Source organism: Rhopilema esculentum, chromosome 9, assembly GCF_057945365.1.
Source record: "Rhopilema esculentum isolate cy_ngs chromosome 9, ASM5794536v1, whole genome shotgun sequence".
In the NCBI taxonomy this organism is placed as follows: domain Eukaryota; kingdom Metazoa; phylum Cnidaria; class Scyphozoa; order Rhizostomeae; family Rhizostomatidae; genus Rhopilema; species Rhopilema esculentum.
Genome location: NC_142823.1, coordinates 1,171,293 through 1,187,542, shown reverse-complemented (window position 1 = coordinate 1,187,542; position 16,250 = coordinate 1,171,293). Strand labels below are relative to the sequence as shown.

General features: G+C 37.5%; 1 protein-coding gene across 2 annotated transcripts in view; it reads left to right on the top strand.

Moving 5' to 3' along the window:
- Positions 1–16,250, top strand: part of LOC135689090 (uncharacterized) — a 106,903-nt gene that overhangs the window by 3,483 nt on the left and 87,170 nt on the right. The window contains exons 2-16 of one of the 2 annotated variants that reach the window (XM_065206205.2): positions 836–928; positions 3,715–3,795; positions 4,455–4,772; positions 5,842–5,974; positions 6,467–6,696; positions 7,248–7,535; positions 8,079–8,405; positions 8,607–8,709; positions 9,503–9,747; positions 10,268–10,579; positions 11,005–11,238; positions 11,718–12,308; positions 13,005–13,469; positions 13,596–13,910; positions 14,037–15,564. In XM_065206205.2, coding sequence (XP_065062277.2) covers positions 836–928; positions 3,715–3,795; positions 4,455–4,772; positions 5,842–5,974; positions 6,467–6,696; positions 7,248–7,535; positions 8,079–8,405; positions 8,607–8,709; positions 9,503–9,747; positions 10,268–10,579; positions 11,005–11,238; positions 11,718–12,308; positions 13,005–13,469; positions 13,596–13,910; positions 14,037–15,564 — 5,263 coding nt within the window. Of the gene's footprint in view, positions 1–835; positions 929–3,711; positions 3,796–4,454; positions 4,773–5,841; positions 5,975–6,466; positions 6,697–7,247; positions 7,536–8,078; positions 8,406–8,606; positions 8,710–9,502; positions 9,748–10,267; positions 10,580–11,004; positions 11,239–11,717; positions 12,309–13,004; positions 13,470–13,595; positions 13,911–14,036; positions 15,565–16,250 lie in introns of both variants that reach the window. The other variant, XM_065206204.2, reaches the window with a different exon arrangement.

Genomic DNA, 16,250 nt, shown 5'->3' with positions numbered 1-16,250 from the left:
CGAAGTTGCCCGAATGAAGCTGATACCTCATTATATTTTGAAACAGTTATTGAAATAATCTGTTTGACTTGAAAATCGTACATACTATTGCCGCTCTTTCGAATATATCTGCGTAAACTTGAAGTGAAAGCAGCCATGTTGATTTACGCAATATGTAATGGTGTCACTTTTAGAAACTGAAGTTTTTCATTAAAAAAGTTAAAATGGGCTCTTGTATAGAGTTTTCAAGTCTTGATAACACAAATTTGCCAGATGTTAAACCGCCGGATATTTCTTTTTTTGAGATTATACCTTCATTTCTCTGGATTGATGAAACCTTTGGCAAAAAGGATTGGAGACACCCTAGATCAGGATTGCTACAGCCCCCCTCCCTCTAAAACCACAAAGTTCTTGGAAAATTTCGGGAATTTCGCTGCTTTGTCGGGATTCGAAAAAAAATTTCAGCTCACAAGACCCCTTGTACAAAATAGAACAAATTTTAGCCCCCAAACCCCCTGATATTGATTAGAGCACCATCAACATACTTGGTACTGCTGTTGGAGGAAGGTTTATATTTAGGGGGGCCAGTTGGCTGCTAGAAGATATGCTGATATGTTTCTCCCAGTTCTTGATTGAACTAATTCGATGCTGCACTTCCTGGTAATTATCGGGTGCTCCCACCGCTACACATGCGATGGCTCTGCCCGGAAAATGAGTGAGATGTTTTGAGTTATCGTTTTCAGGCTGGCAAAGTATTTGGTCTTCATTTCGTTGTTATACCATATACATAGGGTGGATTGAAGAATAAACCTGTTTATTGATACAAATTTACAATGTTGTTTATGTTTCACTTTAGATTTGGCTTGAAAAAGCAGAAAACCAAGCTGATTCACTTCACATTAACGCCGTCGATCTTGTTGGAATCAAAGACCTACTGCGAAGACACAAGGTAATATTTTTGAAATTTTTACAAGTATTTTTGTAAGTTATAATTTATGAGTGGATTATAAACGATAATTGGGGGTTGATATAAGGTGCGAAAAAAAGTAATTTTGGGTTATTGGTGATCAAGGATTGGACCTTTAATAAGATCAAGTTTCGACTATGATGGACCTACTTTTAAAATAAATTTTGCAAGAAAAGAAAGCTCTACTGGAATCTCTCTCTTTTCTCAAAATTTAAATTTGAACCGACTGTTTGCCCCCCTTTTGAGGGGAAATAAGCTGCGGGGGCAACCTTTTATCTATAATAGGTCGGCGTATTGTTTAAAACAATGGAAATTCAATGGGGTTAGAGGGGCAATTGTCCCCACCCCTGTTAATATGTTGCCGACAACAACCAACAACTTAGGCAGTCAAATAATTTTTCGGGCCTGTTTTCGGCATACGTGGCTTGCTTTTGTTTTCTAAAGATTTCTTAGAAGATGAAAAGGTTTCTTGGAAATATTTGGATAAGATTGACAACAATGATAACTTGAAAAACTACATCTATTTGGAAAATTCCTTCAAGGCTGAATCTTAAATACAATGTTCAAGTAGCATTTTTTGTTTGAAGCGGTAATGGTTGGCAAAGTTTGCTTGCAAAACATCGAAACATTTCGTCTTTTCAAGCATACGACCGCCTCTCAGATTTCTGAATCTCGCATTTAAATGTTTCGATTAAGTCTTTATGATGCTTTTGTTTTCAACTTAAAGCTCATAAATTTGTGTACGGTTCGCGAATTTGAAAAGCGCAAACCAAATCTGCGATAGTTCGAAATTCCTCTGAGATTTTGTGGTATCATAACAACCTTGGCTTTATAAATACAAAGTGCTTTTCTCATTGATGCAATCCCCAGTAGGCTCAAATACAATGGCATTGGTTTGATACTGACCAATGTTCGTCTCTGGGGAAAATTATTGTCATGTGATTGTCTTTCCTGTTGAAATTTCTCGGCTGTTTTTATCACTGTTCATTTACGCGTTAAATCTTGATTTTAAAATGGCGGAGATGCTAGCCGGTGTGAGTTTGTAATGGGGCGTTGGGAAGTATTCCAGTAAGCTGGTAAGGGTGCAAATTTCCATATTTATTGTTGGTTTTTTTTCAGTATTTCCATACAGAAGAATCTAAATTTTGGTTTTGAATCTCTTATTTTGTATTCCTTTGCATTCCTTTCCGGAGTTTTGCTTTTGGAGTGCATTCAGAGAGGTTTTTAAAGAATCATTCGCAATACATAGTTTGGCAGTCTGAACCAAAACTCGGCTCATTTGTTAATGAAAACTTAGCCAGACTTATTCATTCCTCATTTCACCCTTTATGGACCTTGATATTTCCGTGCAACTAACACAATTTTTATCACAAAAACCTTTTTTATTCCTTCTTGTTTTATATCTAAAGTATACAGTATGTTACGAAGGTAAAAGCACCACATAAATGAAAGTAAGCCATTTTGAATTTTCAGCCAGGCGTTACAAAGCCAATCTGCAAACCGCAGAAATATGATGGCTTTGCTAGTTATCCTTGACTGATGTTTTCGTTTCTGCTCATTTGCAGGACTTGTTTTTGTTGCTGTTGTTGTTGTCGTTGCTGTTGTAGAAGTGAAAATCTCCACCCCACCTTAATTGTTTTCGCAATGATAAGAGAAGTACTGTCACTAAGTTAACCTCGTTTCAGCGACAAACAGAATCTGTAAGGAATGGTATCCGTCGTTATTATCCTGACAAATTTGCCGTTAATTTGTGTTGAGCGCCAGTTTTTGATTATTCTAGTCTCTGTTTTAGCATCCATAGAGTGAGGCAGTAGCGAAATAGAGGCTCATGGACCTAGTCTAGTCCTTTCCCTATCTGTTATGCTGCAACATCTCATTTTTGACGTGAAGTCGATTTCCGTGAGATTATGATGTGAACGTAAACTGTATCTCATTTGTCAATCAGTTCATGAGGGCTCAAAACAAAGCCAAAGATCTCACGTTTTTTAATTCGCATAGAAATATCCTGATCTGTGATTTAAACAGAATGTATCGATTGATGATTAGAAATCTTCCATTGATCTGAACTAGAAAATACTTGCTTTGGTCGTGCTATGCATATTCAAAATGAACTTGCCCCACATTAACTGGGTTCTATATACTATTCTCAGCTACCCAGTCCAGTACATGTTCATAAAGTCTTTAATAAAAAGTTCCCTTCCCTTCAACTGGTTTCATTTAACTGTTACATGCTTATATTTAGTGTCCTAGGGTAGTCATATAAAGCCATTTCCCTCTCCTCTTATATATTTTTCTGTGTTTTATTGACGTGTTTGGTAGTATGAGCCTAGTGGGAGTTTTTCGAATTTAAAAGAGTTCCAGTCCTTCAGACCAGGTTAATATCAGTGTTACAATGTCAACATAGCAGTCGCATAATACAGCTGTTTATACCATTGACATCATACGCCATGTAGATCCCGTTTATACTGTCCCATGCAACCGTGACAAAACTGTCGCCTGCTCTGCTATCGGGATCTGTTTTGACCATAGGTTTTGACCCAGCTACAAACGTGAATGATTTTCTACCGTTACGGTTCCGTTGTCGAATGGGGTTTTAAAGTCACTTTAGACTGGCTTTAAAAACAATTCTGTTTTCCTCTGTGAAGGAGAGCAGTATTCACTGGCCCAGTACGAGCTAGCATTTGCTATGTGAAGTCGTGTCTAATGACCGTCTGTCAATATTGAGCAGTAGGCCGTATTATTATTTGATCTTTTCCTTGTTTAAGAAGTTTGTCGAAGAAGTGAAAGACAAAGAGAAAGACCTTGAAAATGTTAACAAACATGGCGAAGCATTTCTCACCGAAGCAAAGGTAAACAAACAAGTTATTCTTTGTTTATTTGTTTGCTCTTTTATTTTTGTATTTATTCGCGTGGACTTCATTTCGGTGTGGACATGGTGGATTTAAGTTTTGGAAGAACTGAAATGTTTCTGTATTAGTTTGCTTGCTGAATACAAAGAAAAACAGGTACATTTATAAGAAAAATTTGATTACTAAAAGATGTCTATGTGTCTTCTTGCCGCAGCCAAATGATCGTCGTTTCCCATGATTTTACAGGTGTACATGGGAATATGTCATTTGATCTTTGAGTGTAGTTTAACATGAAGAAATGCTGAATTTGGCTTGAAACCATAACTTGGTGCTTCTGAATTCCGTTGCACTGACTGATGAGAATGAAAACAATTTTTAAAATAGTAACGAGTAAGAATTAAGAACAAGCGAAATATGCGTAGTTTTTGTTATGATTCAAGCTGTTAAGAGTGATTTTCGATTAAGAGTGAGCTGTTAGGAATTTTTTTCTATTCCTTTCCTCTTTCCAAGAATATTTTCTTTTGATTTTTTAAAACTAAACATCGTTATAGAATCACAAGATTTTAGTATGTTAAAGATTAATGAAACGACCCTTAATTGTGGCTTTAGAGAGACACCCAAAGATATACCTAGGAGATCGTCTTAATCTCCTTTTGCAGGCGTTTCGAAGAGAACTAGACAATTACTACGCAAGTGTTGCTGGGGCGCAGGTATCCAGTTTCGTATCTGCGGAGGAGACATGGATGCTAGAACAGAAGCTCCATGATATAAACTACCGATACAGAAGGCTCCTTCGCACTCTTCAGTTTAAAGGCAACCTGATACAAGAATCGTTGCAAAAACACCAAGACCATTCCGGCAGAATCGAATCTTTTCTTCCATGGCTTTCAGAAGCCGAGAGGAAAGTCGCCTATGAAGCTCAGGAAACTTCATTTTTTAGCGAGGATGAAGTTACACAGAAACTAGAACAACTCAAGGTAGTTTTTTTTGTAATTACTAACCAGAATCTTTAGATGTTTCCAGGAAGAGAATGGGACGTTTCAGAAGTCGCATAAACAAAAAGCTCCTGCTTGTGCTGTTTAAAAGCGAGACAGGCAAAGTAAAGGGCCTGCGTTCAAAACTTAATAGAAAATCCCGTGAAAACCGACGATAAAGAATTAATAGATGACGCTGCCTCTTTGACCCCTCAAACTCCCGCCCCTTGTCCCTCGATTTTCTTTATGTTTTCGGAACTGTATTGCCAATCATGAAAAGCGGACACTCGAAAGATGTTTTCTTACAAGGTACTCCGCTTCCCTAGCTCCAATTGCCTTTTGTTTGAAATCCTCAGAATTGCGCAAATAAAGCAATTATTTTTATTATTTCTAATCTTCTACAGGTGCTTTCTGATCTGATTTTCTAGCCTGCCGGTGTTTGGATCAAACCGGCAAATTGTATTGCTTATCTGTGGTTTCAGTGTCATCAAATGCTCTTTTTCCTCTACAGCACCTGTTAATGTGATGTTGATATTGCCAGAGTTCTTAATTTATTAGTTCATTTAATCGTTTCTGGATTCGTTAAGGCTATCATCTTAACAACCTACCTGTCTTCGAAGCTGTTGTCTTTTAAACCATGTTTTCAATGATTTTGACGTTCTGCAGATTGTCGATGTTCTTATTATTCGGTTTAATAGTGTAGTATCTTGGGTTTAAAACATTGTTGTTTCAGTAGACAAATGAGTTGTATATGTTAATATATTTTATAAGAAAGCTAATAAGCAATGCTAGGGTTTGCGGCAGGATTCTTAAGGATGGCGCATGAATGTCCCTAACACGAAAGTTTGACGCAGTTTTCACATACTCTCTGGAAAACAGTATATACAGCAGAGCGATTCTATAATTTTAGTATTTCTTTTAAATAAAATGTAGAAAATTTGACAAACATTTGTCTTCCCTGCTCTGTATCCTATCATTCCTCTACTCTTTTTTTCTCGTATTTTACTTCCCCCTTATTCCTTTCTTCCGAATGCCTTTTTAATTTTATCAATCTTTAATCTCTTCCTCGCAGCTCTATCGCGACAATGTCCTTTCGAAACACACGGAGCTGGTTAGAATTATCATGGCATCGGAGGTCCTAAACGGGATGAGCAAAGTCGACTCAGAAATCGCAGATTCAAGCCAATTCGTTGAACTACCAGAAGGTATGTGCAATCAAAACAACCTCATTGTTGATGCTGCCTATTTATTTTTCTTAATCTATAAAGGATTTGAGTTTCTAGAAAATCGTATTCCTATATTTGATTTCACAATCATGAGCACGTCACAAGGTCCCTCGCATTTCCACGTAAGCTAGCCATGTTTCTTTAAGAATTTTTTGAATACCATATACCTGGGAATTGTCGTTGATTACCTCAATTAAATGGGACAGTTTTCATGTTTTTTGAAGAGAATACTTTAATGTCAGTGAATTGTCAGAACAAACCCTTTTCAGCTTCATTCGGATAGGCATTTCAGATTTGAAAAACCTATATATTTGAATTTAAAAGACAATATTTAAACAATCATATAAGCCTAGTTATTTTTGAGTTCTTTGCATAGATCACTCACCCTTTGTATTCTCTAAAACCGTCCATAATTGCCGCTCCCACAGATTGTTCTTGTCACTACCAACTCTTCATTGTTTTGTTCTGCAGGTGATTGGGTACATACAACAAATACATTGATTAAACGATACTCGAATTTAACAAAAAATCTCATCACATATGAAAGTGAACTTCGCGTTGGCTTGTTGAAAGTTCAGTGTCTCGATGATGCTGTCAGTTCTGTAATGAAATGGGTGAAGAAAACCAGAAAAGAGCTGCAGGAGATATCTTCAGTGTCAACTGATGTTGTAGTGCTATACGAGCAAGTGACTAAAATGAGGGTGTGTATGAATCCATGTTACTTTGTCTACGCCCAACAGAATGGTTCAAGTCACTTATTTTTAAGGTATAAGCTTCTCTGAACCAAATTAAAGATTGTTCTGTCACTTTCCACCGCTATGTCTTGACTGCACTGTGACAGAAGTTTGCCAAGTCTCTCCCTCCCTGGATCGAAACAAATTTGTTCTCTTTTTGCTTAGGCAATGATTCATCAGAAGGAAATTTTCTGGTACTTGCCAATTAGAGGTTAACATGGAACAATCTTTTCATGGGAGCCATATGATTAACAAGAGAATATTGAATTTCAAAACTAATTTAAGCAGAGACAATATAGAGATTGCCTATTCTCTGTAGCGTCACCTTGAAGTACCCTGTATTTCAAATATATTTTACAAGATGTCTTCCCTATTCTTGATTCACGATAAGCTTTGTTAGTTTTTTCAGTATAAACATGGCCAGCATTTAGTCTTTGCATTCTATCCGTAATCTTATTGTTGTGATCTTCGAACTAAAACTGTAATGCAATTTGATTATGAATGCCATACTTTTTTAGGCCATCACTGTAGAGATTGTTGCCTGCAGAGAATACATTCAGCAACTGCACGCGAAAGTTGAGCAGGCTCCCGCGGATGAAGCGCAGACTTACTCGCACACTGTTGAAGATATCATTCTTGAGTTCGATCAGTTATTACACCACTCAGACGTGCAGATAAAGCACATGGTTGTTGTTTATGAAGAGATCGTTGTCGAGTTTGAAGAATGGGCGGAAGAAATCGTAGAGAAATTGCAAAGCAGAGATATTGTTACCATTGACCTTGAGGAGTTCCAAAAAGACTTGACGGTATGTGACAATGTAAATCATTCGTCCAGTGTTTATACAAATGTATCAGAATGCGATCTTTATTGAAAATATGTCGATAGAATGGCTTTTGATATTTCTATGAATTGCCTTGCAGGGTATTCAGAAAATATTACGTACTTTTTGTTGTATTTGTTTCTATCTAGCATCCGAAGGTAGTTTTAAGGACACTGAGAGGCTTATGCTTATCGAGTAGTGCCCTGGTCCTTCCTCTCGATGTGACCACACCTCGTGATTTCTACGCCTGGAATTACTGAGAGCTGGCGATTCTCCTCACTCTGGTTAAAAGTTTGGTCAAATGTACTCTTTTCTCACTAGGTTTGGCCATTGTTTGAATCAAGCGTTCACCTTTTTTCAAGCCATGCCCTAAACACACTTTTTTAAGATGTTTTAACTGAACACATATGATTTTCTTTTCAACTTATTATGCTTCTGAATTTCGACTTAAAAGGATTACTCTCTTAAGAAACAAGATTCTACTGGAAGTAAAGAATAAAATTGAAATTTTGATAACATTTCTTGCAGACTGTGACTGAGGAAGTTGAAACGAACAGGTCACTGTATCAGCGGATTAATCACATTGGCAGGGAACTGCTTTCTGCAAATCCAGAAAACCTGACCCAGCAGTTTCTGCCAGTTATTGAGAGAATCAACACCACGTGGCAGACGATCACGGTCGAAATACTCAGCCACACGCGTAACTTCGACGAGTTGGTCAAATGCGCAGAGAAATACAACGGTGTGAAGGAGCCTTTGGAAGCGTGGCTTGATGAGACCGAGGCCAGGATTGATAGACTCGACGAAATCGCCCTTGATGTTGATGTTGTAATGAAACAAATTGACGAACAAAAGGTTTTTGATTCTCCATTCTGTGTAGATTAATGCGTTTCTCCATTATTGTTTAGCCCTTTTCTACGACCTTAAACACTCCCTAAACTTTAACAACCACATCTATATATTTCAGACACATTAATTCATCATTTATAACTTCTATGATATATACTTATATAAAGCTCTCACTTGAAATCATTTCTTAACGCTTACTTGTTTTAGGTTTTATCAAGCGAACTTCTGAATCGCAAAGGCAGTGCTGAAATTCTTAACTCAATTTCCGAATCTGTTGTTTCGATAATTCAGGAGCCTGATGACGATACAGGTATGCGCTGTGCTGTTTTTTTGTCTTTCTAAACTCATTTGTGACGTCTAAAAAGAGTTGTTGAACGGTTTCAATGTATATTACTTAAAGATTACAACTTCATTTGGTTGCCTACTGCTTGTTTATATGGCTTTCTATTGAAGGCCAAGTTCGTTGCCCAAGGTGGTACAAGATTGCACTCTCGCCAAAAAGTTCCATGTACATTTAGTTTTCAAAGGTTTTTACTCTTGTACTTTAGCAAAGATTGGTGGCCGTGTTTGCTCTATAATGGATGTACCGACAAATTTGAACAATTTATTCACATAATGTGGCGTATATAGGAAAATTCATAGCAGGGGCGAAAAATTCAGATTTTCAGACAAAAGTCTAATAAGCAAAGTTATTTTTTCATATATGTGAACGTAGCGACATGAAAGCTGAAATGAATAATCTTCTAATATATTCAGATATTCTTATGCTATATTCAACTTCAAAATCTCTTAAAATGTATATAACATTTTTAAAAAATAGACAACGATATTTTAATTCCGTCAAGATCAGAATTTTCTGACGAAATAGCAGTTTAGCTCTACAGGGGGTTTTCCGCCCTCTTTGACCCCCCTCTATTCAAGCCGCTGTCTAGTGGGCTGTTTTATTGCAATGGTCCGCTTGCAATTAGAGTAAGAATGTCTTTTCCAGAAGTCATTCTTCCTCGTGTGGTTTGAAATTTATACAGTACATACTTCGGGCACTGTGTTAGCTTATCTGTCAAAACGACCAGGCTAATGTGCCCCCGTGTTCTTTCTAATTCTAGATACCGAAGAGGTGCTTATCATTAGAGATGAAGTGTCGAATATACAACAAAGATACGGGATATTGATATCGCGAATGGAGGAAAGAGGGAGCAAGCTCGAAACCTTGGCTACAGAGATAAAGAAATTCAATAAAAATTATGCAGAAGTCTCTGAGTGGCTGGAAAGAGCAGAAAAGTTTCAATCGGAGCAGAAAGCTGTAGAAATGGATTTACACTCGCTTGGTCTACTCATAAAGGAGCAAAAGGTTTCCTTCAGTTTTATCAAGCCGCTTTCTGTTTTGAATATTTTTAGTATTTGAACAATATTTATAATGAGCTTTTTCTAGTCTACGTTTGGTAAATACTCAAACCTCTTTAACTGTAAAGGAATTACCCGTTTTTACATATGAACACGCATATATATGTTATTTTGATTTATCATTTTCTCTGTAGCATACTTTTCAAATTTCTTCTTTTAAAATTCTGAGCAAATTTATCTATATGAAAAGCAATGATAAATAATAGCAATTTAAAGATATAAGTTATTATAATTTCAATTTGTCATTTCTTAAAGTATAGGCTTTAGTCTTAGACGATTTGTTTTTATGAGGTTTCAGAGCAATGACAAACAAGCTTTCTCTAGCAAATTGAAAAATGTTATGCTTAGTTTGCCAAATTGTTATTCATCTTTATAGTATGAAAATCTTTTCGTTATGTTTTCTCTAAGTTAATATTTCTTCATATTTCCATGCACATTTCAAGTGATTTTTCCATCATTTTCCAAAGGTTTTTCAAAGAGAGCTTACGCAAGGCATTATCGATGTCAATGGACTCATTGAACTTGGTAACGAACTCATTACTGGAAAAGAAACTGTTTTTGGTGCCTCAGACCTGAAGCTTCATTTAGAAAGCACGAAATCAAGATGGGAAAGTATTGAAAATCATTCGTTGTCAAGGCAGCAATCATTGGAAGATACACTCGAGCAGACGTTTAAGGAAGAAGTTAATAAGATAGTTGTATGGATACAACAGAGGGACAAGCAGCTGGATGATGCTGAATTTGTCATGACTGTCAAGGATGTCAATGCATATATACACGTATGTTGTTTATTTTTGTTGCATGCAGTGTTCTGTAGAGCATCATCAGGCAGATCTCAGATATTTTTCTCTTTCTCAAATATATTTTTGAGTTCTTTTATCTAGTTGTCTCTGTTTAGCTCTTTGATAGATGCACACCTATCTTTTGGATGGCTCATTGTTAAAATCTCTTTCTGATGTATAGAATTCCTATTTGAAAGGATTCAGAGTTGTGCTGTTTGATGTGCTGCATGTTTGATTGCAGTCATGAAGCTAGTAACAAAATATGTTACATTACAGAAAGCACGTTGTGTGCCCGAATGCTGCCCGAAAATCCTTAAAAACTGTGCAGTGTCCTATATGACACTGCACACTTTCCAACAGATCAAAAGCATCTTTCCATCTACTAATTCTTTGATTAATCTCCATTTATTCTTTTCCACCAGACATTTTCTGTTGAAATTGAAACCCAAGAAGAAAGATTCTTTATTGTGCACAAAACCGGATCGGAAATGCTCCAAGAGAGAGAAGACGAGGCCCAGGCTGTTGTACAGATCCTGGCTCAATTGGAAAAGAAGTGGAATTCACTTCGAATGAAACTGCAAAGTCATGGTTGGATTAATCAAAGATTGAAAATGCGATCTGCAGTTGATGTGGAAAGAGGGAATGTTGACAAGAGGGTATGCTATTTTTCAGCAGTTATAGTACAATTTAACTGCCGTTTGGAATAAGTCGTATTTGAAAGACAGGAAATTTAAAAACATGATTGATTTGTTGTGACGTCTGCTAAATGCGGGTTAAAATTTGTTTCTCTAACATGAAATAAGTGAAATACTAATATGACAAATTTTCAGGCAGATGTGAACATTTTTCATTTGATACTGCTAATAGATGCAGCAATATAGTAATTCATAGAGAGCTTGTAATCGTGACAGGATGTAATCTTGTCTTTGAATATAGAATGACAATACTCTATAGTCTTGATTTTACTCAAGTTGATGTTAATCTAGTATTTTCATTCTAGATTTGGAAAGTTTGAAAACTTCATTACACTTAAATAGCTTGATTGTTCAAGACCTTGGATTTTTAGCGTTTGTTATTGTTAGTCAGTTCTCCGTGTCTTTTATGAGGTTTGATTAAGAATATTTTGATTTCACAGAGCCTCGATGTCAGGCAAATAATTTCAAGTCCTGGTGAGCCTCTCTCTCCATCCAAGGTCGAAATCAGCGTTGAGTCTACAGATGGCCGTTTTGGTAGTCCCTCATTTACTGACGACCCACAACACAATCTATTCACATTCACTCGTTCGCATTCAGCCTCGATTCCAAGATCACCATCAGTACGTCGTAGGGGAGCCGTAGCATATCGCAGATCTCTTTCCGCTGAAAAACGAAAAACTGCTAGAACACCGGATGGACAGAGTCCAAGTCCCATTCGTAAATTTCCAGGTCGCATTGGTGAAAGTCCGGTCCCGTCTAGCAGCAGTCCGGACGTATCTTCTCCTTTGAGAAGACAGCGACCTTTGACATTGAGAATCCCAGAACGAGTCTCTGCAGAAGACTTTTCAACAAAAACAAAGCGTCTTAGGCGCACACAAAGCGAAAAGAGGGTTATAAAAAGACAGGTTGTTGACGAATTCGGGCGAAAAACAACAAGAGATATCTTAGAGCCGGTATCTCCTTCCACTCACGACTCGGGCCAAGTTATCATACACTCACCCACTCAGTTAGGAACAGTAAGCTCGGAAGAGGTTCGTCACCCTAACTGATTCTTTTCCAATCTTCAATCATGCTCTTATTGCTCTGGTTGTTATTTACCAGCTGCTATTTTACTTGCATAATATCTTGTCCTGAATGTAGCTTCTCGAATGTAGTTCTGAAGCAAAATAAAATAAAAATTGCCGTCAAAGTTAAATACGATTAAAAATTTTTCAGAGTGCCAGTTTCTGTTCAATATCATTTGCTTCATATTAAATTTTTGTAGAAAACTTTTGTAGCAAACAAACACTTTTGCAGAAAACTTTATCAGGTTAATATTCTCACCAGTAAAACTGATTTTATTATCATGATATCATTGCATAAAGATGTTCACTGGATGAATTTGACGGTGTTTGTGAAAGCACGGAATCATATATTCAGTTCCTGGTTTACTTCCAGGAGGATTCATTGGCCAAGATTATTCAAGCTAAAATTCACTCACGCAATAATTCACTTTGAGTATTTTTCATGATAAAAGGTATATTGAAGAAAGAAATAGCGATTTTTATGTTCTTGAATAATAGCTTAAAAAGGTAAATCATCACGAAGAAAGATTTTTGAACGTTTAAACATTACATTTTTCGTGGTTAAACAGACAGTTAACATTTTCGTTGGCACGGTACTTTTTAGTTGTCAAACGTTTGTATATCTTACAATAAATGGTTGATATGTTTTATTTCTTGATTTAGGTGATCTGCAATGATCAAGGCAAAGTTATTCGACGTATAATTGAGAGGGTAACTGAAGTGACAAGAAGAACAAGGATTATTAGGAGAATCGTTATCGACGAATTCGGAAACGAAAGGGTTACAGAAGAAGAAGTGCCGATTGATGAGATAGAGAACCCATTGGAAGAGGATGATGATGATCAGATGCTTGTTGTTGGGGCTGCCGACGAGAGCACAGATTCGCCAAAAGTACCCTTGCTGACAACGGTGCATAGGCCAGTAAGATCTGCCCACTTTGAGTATAAACTTGATGAAGCAGAAGTAAAAGAAGAGCAAAAACAAGCAGAAGTACCGGCGCTAAAGCCTGAGCCAGTCGTTGAAGTGGAAGAGCAACCCGAGATGGAATTTGTACCCATTGTGCGCTCTAAAGTACTTTCAAAACGAACAGCTATCCGCCATGAGGGAGATCCAGGCACAAAAAGACAGGTAACACTTCAGCACTGTTCTAGCAATCTACATCGTTATTTTAATCATCTGATCATATCATGATCAGTTCACAGTCATTATCATTCAAACTGCAAATCTTTCAAGATTTATTTCACTTTATTTTAGGTCATTCGACGAAAGGAGCTGAGCAGCCAAATAATGCTTGAGACAGAGAGCAATGTTCTAACTGAGGCTGAGAAGAAAGAGCCATTGCTGACAACGGTGCATAGGCCAGTAAGATCTGCCCACTTTGAGTATAAACTTGATGAAGCAGAAGTAAAAGAAGAGCAAAAGCAAGCAGAAGTACCTGCGCCAAAGCCTGAGCCAGTCGTTGAAGTGGAAGAGCAACCCGAGATGGAATTTGTACCCATTGTGCGCTCTAAAGTACTTTCAAAACGAACAGCTATCCGCCATGAGGGAGATCCAGGCACAAAAAGACAGGTAATGCTTCAGCACTGTTCTAGCAATCTACATCGTTATTTTAATCATCTGATCATATCATGATCAGTTCACAGTCATTATCATTCAAACTGCAAATCTTTCAAGATTTATTTCACTTTATTTTAGGTCATTCGACGAAAGGAGCTGAGCAGCCAAATAATGCTTGAGACAGAGAGCAATGTTCTATCTGAGGCTGAGAAGAAAGAGCCGTTGCTCCGTGAAACACTTCTGATGCAAGAAGAAACCATTCCTACTCCAGAGGTTACAGTTGAAACAGAGAATGAACCAGATCATTTCTATGCCGCACTTGAACAGGCAGAAGCCACTGAGAAGATTATCACTTCAAGGCAAGTTGTAAGAACACAGTTTGGGAAAGTGCATGAGAAAACAGTGAATTACGAGGAACCATCTTTAAAAGATTCAGTCAAAGTTGAAGAAGAAGTTTTTGTTGAGCCGTCTGAGGAAATGGTTGTTGAAGTGGAACCGCAAGGAATGATGGAAGTCGATTTTATACCAAGAAAACGGGAGAAGATTCCAGTCAAACGCACTGCAATGCGGCATAGTGATGAAGCTGCATCACAGCGAAAGGTTATAAGAATCCGTGAAACAGAGACTGAGGAGCTGCCTGTAACCGAGGTTTCCACTACTGAAGAGTTGATTGTAGCACCTGTAGTTGTTGCTGATGTCGAGTCTCTCCCGCAAGTGGATTTTGATGCTTTGATTGACGCCAAACAAGATGACAGGAGAAAGGAAGGAAATATTGCGAGAACAGTGCATCGGCTGGAAGAGATTCCTGTGACAAAAAGACAGGTTGTAAGGTCGTCAGTTAGAGAGACCTACACCACAACAGCACGTGTTGATAATTCAGAAGGGAATGAAAGCACTGCAATGGACACCGTGCCTGGAATGACTCAGCAGACCCCAGAAGCTATAGAGGTTGGTTCAAAGGTAGATGTAAACATTTCTCAACCTGTGATTAAGAAAGAGGAAGCCACACGCACAGCAGTTCGTATGGGTGAAGACTTTGTTACCAAGAGACAGGTTTTCAGGTCTTATGAGACTGAGACTCACAAAATTATGGAGTTTGACAGGCCTAAGTCAGAGGACAAGAATCGTGAAGAAGTGCAAGAAGAAGCACTAACAGAGCCTGTTGCATCCGTGGATGTTGAGGTACAGCCGGAGCTTTATTTTGAAGGTGAAACCATACTTGATATTAAGGAGCATGGGTTGACAAGGACAGTTGTGAGGCATGGCGAAGATGAGGTCAGTAGACGACAAGTGTTACGCAGCCATGTTACTGAAACACATGCGATTCGTGTTGGATATGAAGATTATAGTGAAGATACTGTAGAAGAAGTCATTGCTGAGCCGGAAGAAGCTGTTGTTGATCATGCAGAGGTTCTCATTAATGGGCTGGAAAATGAAATGGAAGATCAGGACTTGTATGACCCTGAATTGATTGTGGAAAAAGAGAGCATGACTGGGAAATTCGACTTCTTACGGACAGCGCTAAGGCAAGAAGAGTTTGAAGTAACAAGAAGACAGGTATACAGAAGCACTGTGAAGGAGGTGGTCGATCTTGATGAGGAAAAACGACTGAATTTGATAAATGATGAGGTTTCTAAAGCCACAGAAAAAGAAGACTCTGGCCAAGGTACGTTGTCGTCTGTGCTCTTAAACTTTTGTGTGGCCATGCCACAAATTGAGGACACACATTTAAACGCTCAGTTTTTTAATGCGAACTTTGAGTATTATTGCATTCGGCACTTGATGTTTTGTTTATATATATATATATCTAAACTTAAATTGAATATAAATTACAAAACCCTTGTCTTATTGTCTACACTGGGCAGATATTAATAATACTACTGCAGTTCACTGCATCAGGAAAGTTATATTAAATTTTGTTAAGTGATTGCAATACACTTCATGTAACAGCTGCAGATAAATAAAAAGTGGCATTTCTGCAGCTTTTTTGTTGGGAAAGACTGATTATGTTTAGTGACATAAATTCGTTGGTTAATCTTTTTATCTATTGTATTGGCTCTTCATTTTGCTATTGGTTCTCATTATAAAAGCCAACTATTTCTAACAATCTTATCAGTTTGAGAAGAAAAAATTATATGAAAGTTTGGCTCACTCTTATTTCTTAAATAATTTATGTCTTCAAATGCCAGATTGGCCGTAAGTAGACTTATGAAGCCAATTTTGTTCGGAAATTCCACTGTTTTTAAAATCGAAAATTATAACCATGTTAATTCCCTTGCTTCATTGCTTTCAAATGTTTGCATCTTGTTCATTGAAAGCTGACTTTATCAAGAAAATGATCCATTATACAGT